General features: G+C 36.5%; 1 protein-coding gene across 2 annotated transcripts in view; it reads left to right on the top strand.

Annotated features, from left to right (window-relative positions):
* The window catches only part of LOC113514990 (protein I'm not dead yet), a 69,600-nt gene extending 53,944 nt beyond the window's left edge, over positions 1-15,656 (top strand). For both annotated transcript variants that reach the window (XM_026899101.3, XM_052895862.1), the window contains exons 8-15: positions 12-137; positions 2,103-2,217; positions 2,570-2,661; positions 3,536-3,636; positions 4,334-4,426; positions 5,234-5,427; positions 6,657-6,794; positions 7,902-15,656. In XM_026899101.3, the coding sequence (XP_026754902.1) occupies positions 12-137; positions 2,103-2,217; positions 2,570-2,661; positions 3,536-3,636; positions 4,334-4,426; positions 5,234-5,427; positions 6,657-6,794; positions 7,902-8,162 (1,120 nt within the window). In that variant the 3' untranslated portion in view covers positions 8,163-15,656. The remainder of the gene's footprint in view (positions 1-11; positions 138-2,102; positions 2,218-2,569; positions 2,662-3,535; positions 3,637-4,333; positions 4,427-5,233; positions 5,428-6,656; positions 6,795-7,901) is intronic.
* Positions 15,657-19,047: the final 3,391 nt, after the last annotated feature.

The following is a 19,047-nucleotide window of genomic DNA, read 5'->3' as shown; positions in this document are numbered from 1 at the left end:
TAACATTCCAGCGAGTTCCCTCAGTATTCCGGCTCTGTGAACTTCTTCTGGTTCATGGTGTACAGCATGCCGCCCATGCTGCTCATGCAGTTGCTGGTCTGGCTCGCGCTCCAGGTCACGTTCATGGGCATGTTCCGGTTAGTACATCTGTGATTTTATTGGTACAAGAGGGAAGGAAGACAGGCAGGCGGCTGGTGGTAGAATTAAAAGTCAAAACCCTGAGCAATATGGATGACAACATGTAATATGTATGCCGATGCCAAAATTTACGTATTTGAGACAAGGTTTTTTTTTATACGACTGCAAACAAGCTGACGGCCCACCTGATGGAAAGTGGTAACCGTCGTCTATAAACATGAGCACTCAGTACCATGGACATAACAGAGTATACTGTTTCGCCCATGATACCCCCATGCGTTGCCATTCCTGAGGACTCAGGTGTTATTCCTCCGTACCCAGTAAATTCACGCCATATCTCACCCTTCAAACCGAAACACAGCCATGCAAACACAACTGCTTTACGGTTGAAACACGAATAGGACAGAGGTGGCCAAGCAATCGACTTTTGTACAAAGTCTCCCTCTGGAGGGAAGGGACTATATGTAACTAAAACTAGTAGCTATATTTTTTTTATGGCTGAAGATAGAAGCTCCGCCTTTATTATCGGTATACGCTGGCGGGGTGTCAGTGAAGGGTGACAGGTGAGGATGAAGGCAGGCCATTTGGCCCAAAGTCACTAATTAAACAAGAATTACTCACTATGGTTTCCATGGAGAACCGCGTGGAGGTCGAGTGTGGTGTATTGCTAGCAATGGGGCTATTAGATCCTATTACTTACAATCTCTTTCTCCGCAGGCTAATATACCCGGGAAGAGAGAGCTTGATGGAGACATTAATCCCCATTTCTAGCAGTATACCCTGTCAGCTCGACCTCCGTACGGTTCCTCTGGAATTCATCGAGATTAATTCTTGTTTAATCCATCACAATGGGCTAACTAACCTAGTTTCATCGGGGGGAAAGGGATTGTCAGTAATGGAGACTGAGAATCCTATTGCTAGCAATATACCCAACCAGGTCGACCTCCTCGCTCGGTTCTCCCTGGAAACTATCATGGTTAATTTCTGATGAATTCATCATGATGGGCTAACTGGCCTGTTTTTATTCTCATCTATCACCCTTCACTGGTGCTCCGCCAGCGTATCCCGTTAGCGCAGGCGGGGTTACCATACCATTTTCACTCATAAAAAAAAACCTAGTTTCATCTTCACCTATCGCTACTTACTGGTGCACCGCCAGCGTATACCAATAGCGCGTACGGGTTTACCATTCCATTATCACCTATTAAAATAAAAATACAATTACTCCAGAGGTAAGTGAAAACAAATATTATATTATCTTAAAATAGTAATTTAAATAACATTTCTAATACCTAAACAACTAAACTGGATCTACTCATTAAAAAAAAAAAAACAATTGAACATACCATATAATCGTATTTACGGTTCAGAGCGGACGTGTGTCGTATTCCATAACGACTCTGTACATCGGAGATATATAAGAAAAAAAAGGTATTTTAGGGGTCTTAATGAAGCCTATATAGAAGCTAAAATAATAATTTTTCAAAATTTTGCTCTTCTGTATGTTTGTTTCGATATCATGCAAAAACTACTATACCAAATTGGGGGGAAAGGGATTGTTGGCAATGGAGCTTGACCAGTCCCATTGCTAGCAATATGCCCTATAGCAATATATTAGGTCGACCTGCACGTGGTTCCCCCTGAAAACTATCATGAACAATTCTTGTTGAATTTGTCACGATGGGCTAACTGACCTGCTTCATCCTCACCTATCATCCTTCACTGGTGCCCCGCCGGTGTATACCGATAGCGCGGGTGGGGTTGCCATTCCATTATTATCAACTAAAATAAAAAAACTATACCAAATTGAATGCGGTTTTCACAATTGTGTTCCTGAAGGTATAACTTAAAATTTGATATACGTTTAATCTTGATACGCCATCTAGTAGTGATCTATATCATGGAGTTTCCCAGATTACTATTTATTGGGTAAATAATTAGTTTGTATATAAAATAATTTACAGGCCAAACAGCGAAGCGGCGAAGCAGGTGAACATGGCATCATCAGGCTCACAGACCACCATGAAAGTGATCACGGAGCAATACAGGAACCTGGGGCCCACTACATTCCATGAAAAGGTAGCTTTATTATGAATGAATGATTGATTAAATACCCTTTAACTTACGTGTAATTAGATTGAGAAAGCTTGATTAGTTTCGGGATCAATTCGTGGTCCTTAGTCATAAGCAACTATGATGCGAGCTTTCTCGATTCTATTTTAATGTAATAACTACCAGTGTAACTTAAACTACACATATTTACACTCACTATTACATTAAAATATAATGTGTGCTTACGAAACTTTTAACAATAAGAATTTTTTTTTTTATCTCCGTCATTGAACATATTCCCGGTAACGTGGATGAAGTCGCGGTTTAAAGTTAGTATCGAGATATAGTCTGATAATCTGTATTTGTGCATTATTTCCAGTCGTCAGGCCTGCTATTCCTCCTGGCCGTATTCCTGTACATCTTCAGGAAGCCCGGCTTCATTCCTGGATGGGCCGATGTCATGACCAACTTGTAAGTAAACAAAAGGCTAAATGACTTTATGACTAAAAATAATATCTTAAAACAAGAACAATATGGATTTAAGAAAAACAGCTCAACATCTTTGGCTTGTTTCGATTCAATAAAATCGGTAACTGAGAGATTGAATAATAAAGAGCATGTAGCTGCAATATTTTTGGATATGACTAAAGCTTTTGACTGTTTAAATCATAATATAGCATTAAATAAATTATATAAATACGGAATAAGAGGAAATGCGCATGATTGGCTAAAAAGCTACTTACACAATCTAAAACAATGTACAGAGATGTTTAAAATTGTTAATGGCTATAAAAAAACCTATAAATCTACCTACAAAATGTTATAATATAAAATGGCTTCTTTTCATTTGAGAGTTTTCTCTTGTCGGTGCAACTAATTCATGCATCTTCTTTCAGCCAGTACTATCCCAGGCTATATCCTTGACCTCCCCACACGACCTGACACCTAGTATTTCTTTTATCAGTCCCATGTAGTTATTTCTCGGTCTTCCTCTTCCTCTTTTGCCCTCTATTTTTCCTTCTACTATGCTCTTAAAAAATCGTCATGTCGTATAAGGTGGCCCAGCTTTCTGCCTCTCTTTTACCATATTCTCTATTTAATTAATGTTCGTTTCTCGTTCACCCTTTTCAGAACTTCTTCAATCGTTAGTTTTTCTGTCCAGCTTATCCTTTCCATTCTCCTCCATGACCACATTTCGAATGTCATGAATGACAGGAAATAATTTATAAATTAATTTTTGAAAAATCCAAAATAATTATTCGGCATGTATCACTCAAAATCTGTTAAAATATATATCGGTATCAAAACAAGTTGCACTAATGTTATTGTACATTTGTAATTTCAGGAAAGTGAAGGACGGCGTCACTTCCATGTTCATTGTGGTGCTTATGTTCATCATACCCATGTCGGTGGACTTCATCAAGTTCTTCTCGTCGTCATCATCCTGTGAGTATTGTTTCTGATCACCGTATGTCTGTTCACCGAGGCTAGTTCGTATGCATCCTAACGACCATCTTGGAGATTTTTTTGTTATGGATGATAATGGAATGGCAACCTCGCCTGCGCTGACGGTATACGCTGGCAAGGCACCAGTGAGGGATGAGAGGTGAAAATGAAAAGGTAGGTCAGTTAGCCTATCGTGATAAATTCATTAGGAATAGTACACAATAGTGGGGGGAAGGGATTGTTAGCAATGGAGGTTGACAATCCCATTGCTAGCAATATGCCCTATTAGGTCGGCCTCCACGTGGTTTCCCCTGGAAACCATCGTGAACAATTCTTGTTGAATTCGTCACGATGGGCTATCTGACCTACTTCATCCTCACCATCATCCTTCACTGGTACACCACCAACGTATCCCGTTAGCGCAGGCGGGGTTACCGTTCCATCAATACCCATAAATGAGGACACAATGATGACAATCTTGTAATCAATCATTTTCATCGCCATATCAATCTTTAACTGTCCACTGCTAAATATAAACCACCCCTTTGAGGGTTTCGCCACGCTTGGCAGGCGGATTGGCAATCGCAGTTAGGCTTTTAAGTTGCCTTAGTTGGCTCTTACGACACCTACGGGAAAGGAACCGGTGGCCTATCTATGTAGGTAACTTGCAATCTATAATAGCATTTATTTATTACAGACGAAGAGCTCGCGGCTTCGAAACCGTCTCCCGGCATCGTGACCTGGGCGATCCTTAAGGATAAGGTGCCATGGGGACTGCTTTTCTTGCTTGGTTTGTATAAAATCTTTTTATCATTATATTAATATAAGCAAGCTAAAGTGGCAATGGGCTGGTCACATAGTTTGAAGAACCGACAACCGATAGGGAAGAAAGGTTCTTGTGTGGTGACCCCATATGGGCAAACACAGTGTAGGACCCTCTACTAGATGGATTGACGACCTCAAATGCATTGCAGGGAGTCACTAGATGCAGGTGGCTCGATGGGGAAGATAGGCTTTTGAGTGGCGAGCCCGTATGGACAAACACAGTGTAGGACGATCCCCTGCTAGATGGAGTGATGACCTTAAAAGCATTGCAGGGAGTCAGGACCGCTCCATATGTCAGTCTATGGGGGAGGCCTATGTTCAGCAGTGGATGGATATTGTCTGGAATAATGATCCATTTTATTATAGTCGAGGTTCTTTGGAAGTTTTTTTTTATGCAATTTGAAATATCAAATTAATGCCCAACAGATGGAAACTGGTCACTATTGTTTAAAATTAATAGTATCATGGATAAGAGAAAATACAATCAGGGTGAGGGTGCAATTATGTTTTTTTTGGAAGATAATAACATGGTAACCCCGCCTGCGCCAACGGTATACGCTGGCGGGGTACCAGTGAGAGGTGACAAGTGAGAATGAAAAAGCAGGTCAGTTAGCCCACTGTGATAATTGCCCACATGGAATTAAACACAATGGTTTCCAGTTTGAAATATGTGGAGGTCAACCTGACAGGGTATATTGCTAGCAATTGGACTGGTAGGTGGCATTAGTAACAATCCCTTCCCCCCTTTATTATACGGTCTTATATGATGCAGGTGGTGGTTTCGCGCTTGCTGAGGGCAGCAAGGCGACCGGGCTGTCGTCGATGATCGGCGGCTCGCTGGTGAGCCTCCACGGGCTGCCACCCGCGCTGGTGCTCCTCGTCGTGGTGCTCGTCACGCAGCTCATCACCGAGTTCACCTCCAATGTCGCCATCGCCAACCTCATACTGCCCGTCCTCGCCAATATGGTAACCATACCGTTTATTCAGCTAATGTTTGGTGATAGAGTAGGACAGATAATTCGTGCATCAAAAATTCAAAAATGAAAAAAATATTGATGAAAATATATGTGCCTATATAGTCCAAATGCTTTATAAAGTTTTTTTTATCAACAATATTAATTAAACGAATCTTCATTGTTTTAAAAGATATATTTTTTTTACAAGGAACACCACAGCAATCTTAATACAGACATTTATCTATTTTTGTAATAGTTCACAGAGTAAGTAATAACAACAGTCACTTCTTTTTACAGATACACATTTCCCTCTCTGACATTGACAACACAAAATTCTTAGACAAAGGCTAAATTACATTTCCAACAATTTATCCTACTATATTAAAGTCGCCCATTGTTTTCTCATTATGATTATTTCTTGTAATTATTTATATTTATAATAAGTTTACTATTGTAATCTTTTGGAGGAAACAATAAAGAGTATCTATCTATCTATCTATAAAGGGTAGAATCTTGAGATGATCTTGAGTCATATGGTTCTATCTCTACCTCTTACCCGCTAATATTAGAGGGCTTTCAAGTATTACGTAATTACTCCTCTCCATCCAAAGGTTGCCTGCAAGAGATCGCTCTTAGTGATAAGCCTTATTGCCCATTGTTTTCTCAGTGTAATATTTTCTTGTAATTGTTTGTATCTATAATAAGTTTACTGTTGTAATCTTATGGAGGAAACAATAAAGAGTATCTATTTATCTATCTATGTAGTTTTAGGTATCGAGGGGGGGGGGAGAAAGGACTAAACGCGTTATGTTTATTGCTTTTTTATTTAAATAAAAACCAAGGGAACCAAAGTTGGCAACCCTTTTGTTTATGTTTCACGGGGAATCCCTCAACTGTGTTGTACATCATTTTTATTCTGTTTTCGTTGTCAGTATTCGTTAGTGTTGTAACTTTTAGGTAAAAACGGTCACTTGGATGTTACCTAATGGTTAGGAAGGGGAGGGGGTGAGAAAATTTTATGGCGCATTACATGGGGGAAAGGAAGGGGATAAAATCTTCAAAAAATGTGAAATTTACTATAGATAACTTAGAAATTAGGGGGTAGTCGTAAATGAAAACAACTATAGATAATTGTAACTTGATATGTTTTACCCCTTTATATTCCAATAGTCATATTTACTTCTTTTTTTTTAATTATATGGCAAAATGCTGATGCGTGTGTCTGTCTGTGTTCATCAGTCGCGGTCCCTGGGCATGGACCCGCGCTACCTGATGGTGCCGGCGACATTGGCGTGTTCTATGGCCTTCCACATGCCGGTCGGCACCCCACCCAACGCCATCGTCGCAGGCGTCGCCCACATACCCACCGCTAAGATGGTAACTATCATTTTTTTTATTATGTTTTTCGATATATTTTGTTTATGATACTTAAAATGGCAAATTGATAAAATTTAAATTACTGACTGGGTTATGGAGAGAGCTATTCTCGGAGATTCTTTGCGTGATAGAATCTGAAACGACGATGTCTGCAAAAAAAAGCAAAGTTTTTTTTATACAACTTAGAATGGCAAACAAGCTAACGGCCCACCTGATGGAAAGCGGTAACCGTCGCCTATAGACATGAGCATGAGTACCATGGACATAACAGAGTATACTGTTTCGTCCATGATACACCCCATGTGTTGCCATTCCTGAGGACTCGGGTTATTACTCTATACCCTGTAAATTCACGCCATATCCTACCCTTTAAACCGAAACACAGCCATGCAAACACAACTGCTTCACGGTAGAAACACGAATGGGACAGAGGTACCCAAGCAATCGACTTTTGTACAAAGTCTCCCTCTATCTCCCTCGACATAGCCCAAAGGATAACTAAGCTGAAGTGGCAATGGGCTGGTCACATAGCTCGAAGAACCGACAATCGATGGGGAAGAAAGATTCTTGATAGGCGACCCTATACGGGAAAATGCAGTGTAGGACAAACCCCCCACTAATGGAGTGCAGAGAGAAATATATTGCAGAGAGTCAGTGGATGCAGATGGGTTTGGATCGTCCTTTATGGTAGACTACGGAGGAGACCTATGTGTATAAGTGAATAAAATAAAATATAAAATGTAAAAGAACAGTTTTTGTAAAATTTTTGTGTGTATAGGTTTTTGTTTTTTTTTTTAATGGGTGATAAGGGAATGGTAACCCTGCCTGCGCTTACGGTATACGCTGGCGGGACACCAGTAGGAGATGATAGGTGAGAATGTGAAAGCAGGTCAATTAGCCCATCATGATGGATACATCTGTAATTCAGCACAATGGTTTCCAAGGGGGACCACGTGGAGGTCGTCCTGACAGAGTATATTGTTAGTAACGGGATCGGTAGTATGCATTACTAACAATCCCTTTCTCCCCCATAGGTTTTTATTAGGTTCGTGCCCATAATATAAGTAAGATAAATTAGGTTACATTAAATTTTTCTTTTAATTTCAGGCCATCGGCGGCATCGGGCCCAAAATCATCACGACCCTGATCGTGTGGGGGGCGTACCCGACGTGGGGTAGCTATATCTTCTCCCCGTTGGAAAACGCCGACGTGTCCCAAGTGTCTGCTGTGGCTAAGAACGTTACATTGAACTGTAATATCACGGCGCAGGCATTGACCGCAGCTAGAAACTTCACGTGTGGACTACCCAAGGGAGTGAACGCCACTAGTGGACTGGTATCTTGTAGTTATAGTTTATTTAGAGGTTAATTTGTACAGTTAAACCGTTGTTGGCGAAAAACTGCGCGGAATTTTAAGTGTCGTTTGCTTGAGTACCATCTGTCCCATGTGTTACAGCTGTGAAGCAGCTGTGTTTGCATGACTATGTGCACGGTTTGGGGGTTGAGATATGGCAGAGAAATTACAGGGTCCAGAGGCATAACACATAAGGCCTCAGGTATGGCAACATATGAATAGTATCACGGGCGACACAGTATACTCTGTTATGTCCATGGTACTGTTCGTTCGTATAGGCGACGGTTAACACTTTCCATAAGGTGGGCCGTCAGCTTGTTCGCCATTCTAAGCAGTTATCGAAAGCGTGGCTACCGATTTAATTGATTGTGTATATTTATTTTAGTTAGTAAATGGGAGGCAAATGGTCTATTATTGGGCATAATATTATGTTATTAATTTTCACACTTTCGCGTTTCATATTTTACGTTTTTTAAGAGACAGGAATTAACGCCCTTATTGTTTCTTGTCCGTTGTTCTTGACTGAAATAATACTGTGCCTCCTATGCTACACAATATATATTCAACAATATTGTATCGGGCCTTGTTTTGTTTTAAACATTTATACAATTTATTTTTATTTGAATAATAAAGTGCTGTGAAATAATATATATATATATATATGTATACCTTATTTACATTATGAAATTATCATATAAATTATATATAACAAATTTCTCAAATTTAAACATTACATATAATTTTTTTAATTTCAAAGTGAGTTTATTACTCCTACGAAACAGCTTCGTGTTTTGTTTGGATTTATTAAGTTTTAAGCTATTAAGTAATTTTCTATGTAAATTTGGGCTTACGTGCATATCTTTGATGAAGGAATAATTAAAAAATATAGACCTTTAGAAATGATATTACAATTTTTTTTCAAACATATAATAGTACTGTATGGGGCAAAAATATTATAATTAATTCGTGTTGTTTTTCGCTAACAATAGGATGGTAGATTAATAAAAGCTATTAGTATTCTAGTATGCGAGTATTGGAGTGGTGACTTTGTACAAGCAAATGTGGTGTGAAGCGATAACACCTTATGTACGTACTAAATCGACGATGGTGAACAAATGCACTCTTTTTACACATAAAGTGTGATATGAGGGCAATTTTTGTCGTTCACACTTTTTAGTTACCTTAATATTGCCGCACCGGGCAATTGCCCGGTACAGTCCCTAGATCAGACTCAGCATATCAGGTGCATGATAAGAATAAACAATAAATATAGCGGCTTTAAATTGTAAAAAAAAAATGTCAAAATTATTTTACATTACAAATTATTAATTTTTTATAGCGGGCAACACATATCCAATACTCGACGTTTACTAGAATACTAATAGGAAAATATGTAGTGAGTACATACAATGAGCCGTTCCATGTATTTAGTGACTGATCCGGATGGCTAGTGTTCAGTAGTGCCAATAAAAAAAAAAAATTATTTATTTTTATAATTTGCCTTAATGCATTTCGCGGTATCATTCTGTCGGTATTTCGGTCGTTCATCACAGAAAAGTCCAGGTTGTCTGTGAGAGATTGCTTGTAGCGATAAAGCCGCCTTTTGTATATGCACATTCTGTATAAATACTCCTTGTATACATCTCTATTGTGCGCAATAAAGAGTTTATTATTATTATTATTAAAAAATATCAGTGCCTTAAACAATTGAAAAATAACATAGATAACAAATCACAGGGTGAAATTAGGATTAAAAACAATTTTTGGTACTTTATAGCAGTGGTTTTCAGTGTGAGTCGTGACCCCCCTGGGGGTCCCTAATCGACTACAAGGGAGTTGCGGAATGTCGCAAAACTGAAAAAATCAATTTTACAAAAAAAATCCTGTCTGTTTTAGATGTTTCATGTATTTTTTATTTATTTATTTAATTGATACCTAATTATGAGTATAAAAAAGAATTAAAAACCAGGTCAATTAGCCCATTGGAATTCAGCACGATGGTTTCCAGGGGGGACCAAGTGGAGGTCGACCTGCTAGGGTATATTGTTAGCAATAGGACTGGTAGTCCGTATTACTAATAATCCCTTCCCCCCAATATAAAATATTTTTACATACTAACGGGGTTGCGCCTTGAAAAAGAATTGAAAAACACTGCTGTGTAGTGACACCACGCGTCCAGCTGTCAAGTTAGTATGGGAAGCTATGATTTTATGTAGTTTTATATATATTTATATAATATATAAATATTCAGCTTTCCACAACCACTAGCTTATTAAAAAGTTGGTAATTATTCTTAATTGTCTCTGTACATTTAATGAGATATGACCGTCAAGTTGCTTCAGTACTGTGATTTGAGATCTTCACATTAAAATGGTAGACGAGCGAGTGATGACTCTGGTGTTGCGAGCGTTCATAGGCCGCGGTGGGCGCATACCATCAGGCGGGCCGTATGCTTCGATTCGAAAGTGCTTCAAATATAGTAGTAATTTTAGAACAAGCTTCTAAGATAATAATTCAGTCGTTTAAAATATACTGGTATATTTAATTTGTTTTTGATCATCATCATCATCAGGTCGTCACGCCATCTAGTGGGGGGGTTGCCCTTCACTGCGTTTGCCATTACAATGTTTTTGATGTTTTATATATATATTTTTTCTTAAACGTTATTTTAGTTACATATTGCGATCTAAATACCGATTTATAGCATTTACAATAATGTCTCACTGGTCCATTGCAATCTACAGACTCGAGTTAGACCGACGTTACCAAAAATTTTATTAAGTGAAAATAAAAATCAACAGGTTTGTTTAAAAACATTTTTAACAACATGCTTTTATAATGTAATCCGCCATCTTGTGGTGGCAGCCATTTTGAAATGTTGTCATTTATACCGCCATTATGAGCTCTTTCATTTGACACTTCAAAAAAGGTATATTAAAGTTTCTTCAGGGTCGGCAACGCGTACGTGACACCCCTAGTGTTGCAGGTGTCCATAGGCTACAGTGACCGTTTATCACCTTTGAGATATTGAAATTGTTTATATCAGTGGATTAACGCGGAGGGGCGGGTGGACGGAAGAGATGGCCTTTGTGTATTTTTTAAATGCATTTAATGCGATATGGTTACGTCATATCAGTCTGCATTTTGCCCACCAGTGGGACATTTAAATACTTTACACACGCGACCCACCGACAGAAAAGAGAACATATTGCCAAATGATATATATTTATATATTGCAATACATAATGTATTTTGTAAATATGTCAGCGGGGAAAGTGGGCGAGGATTTATTTTTTATATAATACGAATTATTTATAAGTTTTCGAGTGTATGTGTCAATCGTCGACAGGACCTCTAACATGTCTTATATTAAATTATATTTATATAACAATATATGGACCAAAAGGGTCCACAATTGAAGTTGAAATGTTATCTACTAATCACATTATGGAATGCAATAAGAAATAAATAAATAAATAGCTATTTGTCCACTACTTCGCAAGCGTGCATTTTAGAAGTAGGTTGACCAATGACAGATCGCTTCTAGATGGCGTGTCAAGATAAAACACGCCAGTTTCTAAATTAGAACTTTAGGGATGCAACTGTGAAAATTGCATCAAATTTGGTGTAAACGTACTCTATATGGGATATAGGCTAATTTATATCCCGGTTAATAAATATATCCCAGTCACGTGGACGAAGTCGCGGGTAGAAACTAGTAATAGATAAAATAAGCTATTTGTTTATACAATAATTTGATATTATTGACAGTTGATGAAGTTGATGTACATAAGACGTTTTGAGTTACTTTGATGTCAACGATTGCCACGTTTATCTCTCAAAAACTGTTAGTTAATATTCCTAGTTATAATTCGGTTTAGGTTTAGCTGAGCGAATTGTTTTCGTGAGCTGTGATCGAGTAAAGGATGAGTGCGTATTATGTTATAATATTAATATACTAAATGAAAAAGTTCAAATAATTCTATGTGCTGTAATATCTTTGATTGTATAGGTAGAGCGTCAAGTGTTACAGGAGATGACGTTTAGTCAGTCAAAATGTCAAATTGGCTGACACATTGTTTTTTTTTTGTGGCAATGCAATACGAACGCATTTTTTTTTCAGTGTTGCAAGTGATTAAAATTTTCCCAGTTCGTGGCGATTTTTAAATTGGTATTGGAAACTATTTTTCTGATATAATATAAATGTGTGTATTAATGTACACGTGTTAATTGAAACGGCGGCCATTTGCATTTATTACAAAAAAAGTGTATTGTATTTATTTTTTAATTTAATCTTACAATATACTTTCTCCTGTATACTTGGTAAATAAATGTACATTATGGTAACCCTGTTCACGCAGCATGGATAAAAAAAGTTGACCTGTTTGTAAAGACACTCTATCTATATAATCTAACATCCTTGTTCATAAAACCATCAAACCTCCTATAAACCTATTTTAGATATTGAACTGTTTTCTCTCTTTCTTTTACACTAAAGTTCCATTTCGAAAGAATGACAAAACAGTATAATAGGTAAAATAAGATATTGTACAAGGTTTTAGTTTTTATGAATAAGGGGCTAACTATAATATTTATAGTTTGATATATATTATAATTTATAGGTACTTATGTAAAGAAGTCAAAAAGAAAATGTTCTGTTTTTATAAAAAAAAAAATCGACTAATGCCAATCGATAATTTCATATGTTGGGTGTACTGTCACAACATATCCGACTGGTATGGGCGGAATGTCCGGAAAAAATATATAATATATATATATATATATATATATATATATATATATATATATATATATATATATATATATATATATATATATATATATATATATATATATCTCTAATACTATTGGACATCAGCAGACTGTCTTAAGGTCGGGTCGAGTATTCGCTTGCTTATACTTTTTATTCAATTCTTTTAAAACATCTTAATGTACCGTGCATTCGAGTGTACACCAAGCTAATAAGTGCCTTATGTAAGCGTTGTTTAAAGTCAGATTTCGTCCTTCCACATTGGACTGAATTTTGATACATTAGACATTTTCGAAGAAACTCCGTGGTGTGTGTATTTTTTTGGAATATTTTTTTTTTAGTATTTTTGCCAAAATGTCTTGTAAATAAAGTGACACAATTTTATGTCATAATATATGTCAATAATAAAATATACTTTGCTTTTTTGGATGTATGTAAAATTTTGTAATTTTTTACATACTATATCTGTATATATATGTATTCATAAAAAAAACATCAAATCTCTTATAAAACTATTTTAACCTATTGACATGTGTTGTCCTTGTCTTTTACCCTAATTTCTTAGTCTGATAGACAGTGACAAAATACTGTAATAGTTAAAATAGGTTTGTAGGACTGTAACCGTACAATTTTTAAGGTGCACCTTTATATAATACTTAGTATATGATTTGATATAACATTTGTATTGCATTTCGTACCTACGCATTACGTAATAAAGTGCAAAATACGATTATATTAGTTTTTATATTGTAACGTTGGTGAAAATATAAGTTTTTGTATAGCATTCGGCGCCAAAGTTGAAGTTGGTGAATTCAATTTCGATATTGCTTGGGTTAAGAAATATTACAATGGGAAACACATAACTGAGGCCTATAAAATCAAAGACAGCTAAATCCAAAGCTGGCAAATGTTCAGGAAACTAAAAAAAACAATATTTCGTCAAGGATATGGAACGATATTCTATATTTTAAACCGAATTGAAGAAAATTAGAATATTAGTAATAATTTGAATTTAATTAATAGAACTGAACCAAAAAAAAACTACATTTTGTATACTAGTCTAACTATATATATATATATATATATATATATTCATGTACAGGCATTATCGAGTTACAATATATATATATATATATATATGATTCTATACAACAGTAAAATATGTCTTTGTGGATTAAATACCTAAATGAAGAATATTATTACGTACTTGTTCATGGTAGACGTACAATAAAATAGAAAATGAGATCTGTGATAAAATCATTATTGTAAATGTTTAAAACTTGTAATATATTGCGCATTTTGTGTTTTTTCTGAGAATCTTCTTGATCTGTGACAATTTTGTTTATTGTAGTTATAATCTTACCCCCTTATTCATAAGAACTAAAACCGTCTACAAGCCTTTTTAACTGTTGAACTGTTTTGTCTCTTTCTTTCACACTAAATTCTCAATTTGAAAGAAAGTGACAAATAGTGTAATGTTTAAAATTAGTTTTTACGAATAAGATAGTATGATTGTAGTACAGTTATTGCGCAGAAGCAATTTTGGCGCCGAAATTTGTTTATAAATAAAAAAAAAAATAGATATCTACTATTTGTAGGGGGTTTTATAATTAATAAATTTGTGACAAGAATGCTTTATTCGTATGATGGTACTTGGGTTTAAATATTTAAATTATTGTAATGTATCCAAAAACATAATACAGAAAGCGAGGTTTTTTAGTGTTCTGAAAAAAATTATGAAATATTCATGCAGCAAATGGAATAATTATTGAGTATATACAAGTGTACACGTGAACAACAAAATTTGTTTTAATCGATTAATTTTCCAAACTTTATAGTTGACAAGATTTGGGCCTCTTTTAAGGAATCTATGTATATAAAGAGATATACATATATTTTTTATATTGAAATTATATTATTTTTGCGAAATTAAACAAAATCCGGTAATACCGGTATATATATATATATATATATATATATATATATATATATATATATATATATATATATATATATATATATATATATATATATATATATATATATATATATATATATATATATATATGTTTTTAATTTTAATTGTATATTTCTCGAATATTATCAACTTGTAGATTTTCTGGAAAAAAAAAATATTGTTTATATGCATGTAACGTAACTATGTTTTTTGCAAATAATCTGAGTTTTTTTTATAAAATTTATTATAAATAATAATTTATTTAATATTAAAAATGTAATACAATGTATCATCATCATCATCATCATCACCATAACTGCCTTTACTGTTCACTGTTGAACATAAACCTCCCCCTTGGGTTTTGCCAGTAGTTGCCACGTCTGGCAGGCGAATTGGCAACCGCAGTTAGGCTTTAAAGATGTTTTAAGAGGGACGCTGCTGTCCATCCTTCATCCTCCCTTAGTCGCCTCTTACGACACCCACGGGATGAGAAGGGGTGGCCTATTCTATGCAGGTACCATACAGCCATGAAAGCAAAGCGTGGTATTGATCCATGGACCTCCTAATACATTTTATACCAGTTATAAATTAAAATCATGTATGTATGGTTTAAATAGAATTGCCCTATTTTGTGTATATGTATATCAAATGTGATATATATATATATATTTTAGTGCTATGTTATATGTTTGTCGCAAATCTATCTGTATGTGCTCATATTGTAAATATACCGGATTAGAGGACGTATTGTTGTTATTTAAAATAAAATGTGTTAAATCAATTATCTTTTTTATTTATTACAAGCTATTTGTTGCGGCTTTACCCGTATGAATTAGGCTTCTGTGTCAGTCTAGAACAGGGGTTCCCAAACTTATTTTGCCTACTGCCCACTTTGAGAGTAAATTATTTTTTTGCGCCCCCATTTTTTCACCTACTTAAAAACCACTATTACTTCAAGATCAACAAACCACCCCCCAAGCCTCTACACAACGCCCCCATTTTTTTCTGGGTCTCTTACCGCCCCCCTTTAGGCCTGCAGCACCCACAAGGGGGCGTTATCGCCCACTTTGGAAAAGGCTTGGCTAGAACATTTGCTTTCTGTGTAACAAATTTATTTGAAATTTGTTCAACAGTTTAAGCGTAACAAATTTATCAAATTTTGACTTGTTTTTTTAAATGGTTGATCATGGAATGGTAACACCGCCTGCGCTATCAGTATACGCTGGCGGGGCACCAGTGAGCGATGAAAGGCAAGGATGAAAAGGCCTGACAAACTTATATTTGATAAATTAACAATTTAAAACTACATAACTCGCTGTTTTGTCTTATTCTTTATGTGGTGCAATATGTATGAAGTACAAAAGGCGGTCTTATTGCTATAGAAATCTCTTGCAGATAACCTTTGGGTAGAGGACCAAAGAAAAAAGACGGTAACTACCAGAGGGAGACTACAAAAGTCGTTTGTTTGGGCACCTCTGTCCTATTCGTGTTTCTACCGTGAAGCAGTTGTGTTTGCATGGTTGTGTTTCGATTTGAAAGGTGGGATATGGCAGTGAATTTACAGGGTACAGAGGAATAACACCTAAGTCCTTAGGAATGGCAACGCATGGGGGGAAACAGTATACTCCGTTATGTCCATGATACTGCTTACGTCTATAGGCGACGGTTACCACTTTTCATCAGGTTGACCGTCAGCTTGTTTGCCATTCTAAATTGTAAAAAAAAAACTATTTGATGCATTAATGCAAGAAATATATGGAAAAACACTTATGTTAAAAAAAGTTGTGTTAATTTTTTAACGATGTCGCCACAAATGTTGGAAGCTATATACATAATAAGTTCAAAACACTTTCGTTCGTATATGTCATATCAGCCCTTTATCGTCCACTGCTGCGATATAAGCGAAGGAGAAGTCCAGAAAGGGAATTTGACTAATAGTTGCTACACTTGGCAGGCGGGTTGGCAACTGCAGTTAGGATTTTATAATGTTCTAAGCAGAAGGACGCTGCTGCCCATCTCTTGCTTTCCCTTAGTCGCCTCTTACGACACCCAGAGGAAAGGAAGGTGTGGTCCATTCTATGCCGGGTCCCACACGGTGATTATATATATAGGGATACATGATGGTCTAGAAAAGGGCAGCAGCGTCCCTTTTAAAACATCACAAAAAGCCTAACTGCGGTTGTCAACCCACCTGGCAAGCGTAACAACTACTGGAAAAAACCTCAAATTAAAAATTGCCATAAGGAACGGTCCTGTTGCTTATGACAGTCTATGGGGGAGGCTTATGTTCAGCAGTGGACGGATAACAGCTGGTATGACGATGCAGCTGGGGGGGGGGGGGGGGGAAGAAAGGGATTGTTAGATAGATGAATTATTTATTTGCTTTACTTACAGCACACAACAATAGACATAAATGCACATTGAAAAAAGATAAAAAAAGATACATGTACAAAAATAAAAAAAAATGCATAAAATAAGTAACAATTTTTTCCCTTCATGCGTATGTCACAGTAACACTAAAAAATAGTCAGAACTCAGCTTATTGCTTTGCCCTAAAAAAAGCAAAATATTGATATTCTGTTGTGGCCAAAAGCGAGCCGCAAAATTTCGTTAGTAATGGAGAAACTAAGGTCCCCTTTGCTAGCAATATACTCGTACCCAATCAGTTCGACGTGATTCCCTCTGGAAACCATCGTGCTGAATTCCAGGTGTATTCATCACGATGGGCTAGCTGATCTGCTTTTTCATTCTCACCTATCATCCCTCACTGGAGTATCGCCAGCGTATACCGTTAGTGCAGGCGGTGTTACCATTCCATTATCATCCATTAAAATATATATAAAAAAAATGATTATGCTGTGAAATACATAATGGATAGAAGAAATCATTTGAAATTAAAAGCAGGATGCACTGGTCGCACCTCGGTCGTACATTGCCCTTCGTTGCCCCTTTCGCTGCGACCATGGACCGTGATAATTAAAAGAAAAAAACCTTTCGAAAACAAATTAATCATTCATTTAATCATGTTTACATGTTTTTTTTTTTGTTTTTATAATTAGGTTAGATTATTAATTTTTTTTTGATAAGATTTAAAAATGTTTGTTGATATTAAAATTATAGATAGATAAATACATAGTTAGGTAAATAGATCTTGTTACTAAACGACGATTACTTTGTTTTCGTTACATAATGCACATAATTAAATCCTTAAAATATAGGTGTTTTTGGAATGGTAACCCCACCCGCACTATCGGTATACACATACACCGGCGGGGCACCAGTGAAGGATGATAGGTGAGGATGAAGCAGGTCAGTTAGCCCATCGTGATGAATACACCTGGAAGGCAGCACGATGGTTTCTAGGGGGTGGAATTCAACCACGTGGAGGTTGACCTAATAGGGCATATTGCTAGCAATGGGGTTGTCAACCTCCATTGCTAACAATCCTTTTCCCCCTAAAATATAGGTGTACCTAATAATTGATAGAGATAGACTTCTGAGAACTGAATTTGATGTATCTAGACCTAATAGTTTGGTAGGGGACGAAAAGCGATTATTAGTAATGAGTAATAACAGCCCCGTGGCTAGCAATATACCCTATCAGGTCGACCTCCACATGGGTCCCCCTGGAAACCATCGTGATTAATTCTTGTCAAATTCTACATGATGGACCAACTGACCTGGCTTCATCTTCACCTGTTATCTATCACTGGTGCCCGCCAGCGTATACCGATAGCGCAGGCGGGTTACCATTATACTTTCACCCTTTAAAAATAGTTTGGTAGGTGTATTCCAACAAAAAACCCTGACTTCTACTATTTTTTTTTGTCTTGATGAAGGATATAGACAACGTTTTATACCTGTTGCAAAACTTATTCTGGTCACGCAGAAGAAGTTGCAGGTAATTGTTAATTCGCATTCAAGCATAAACTACGTTATTATACTTCGCGCTTCGTCCTCGAGATTATTATTTGTAGAATATAAACAACATGTAGTTACGCACAAGTGACACCGCCCCTGCACTATTGTTGAGAGAGGGATTCCCCCTTTTTTATTTTTTCCTTAGGTACATAGTCTACTTAGTCCGTTCATTTTATTTTCTGTTCATACGCAATTTAGTGCTCCACCGCTCCGCACATATACATCGCGTTGTCGTGTTAGAAAAAAAAAAT

This window comes from Galleria mellonella, unplaced genomic scaffold (assembly GCF_026898425.1).
Source record: "Galleria mellonella isolate WM207_F2 unplaced genomic scaffold, CSIRO_AGI_GalMel_v1 utg312, whole genome shotgun sequence".
NCBI lineage: Eukaryota > Metazoa > Arthropoda > Insecta > Lepidoptera > Pyralidae > Galleria > Galleria mellonella.
This window is presented reverse-complemented; position numbering and strand designations above follow the sequence as displayed.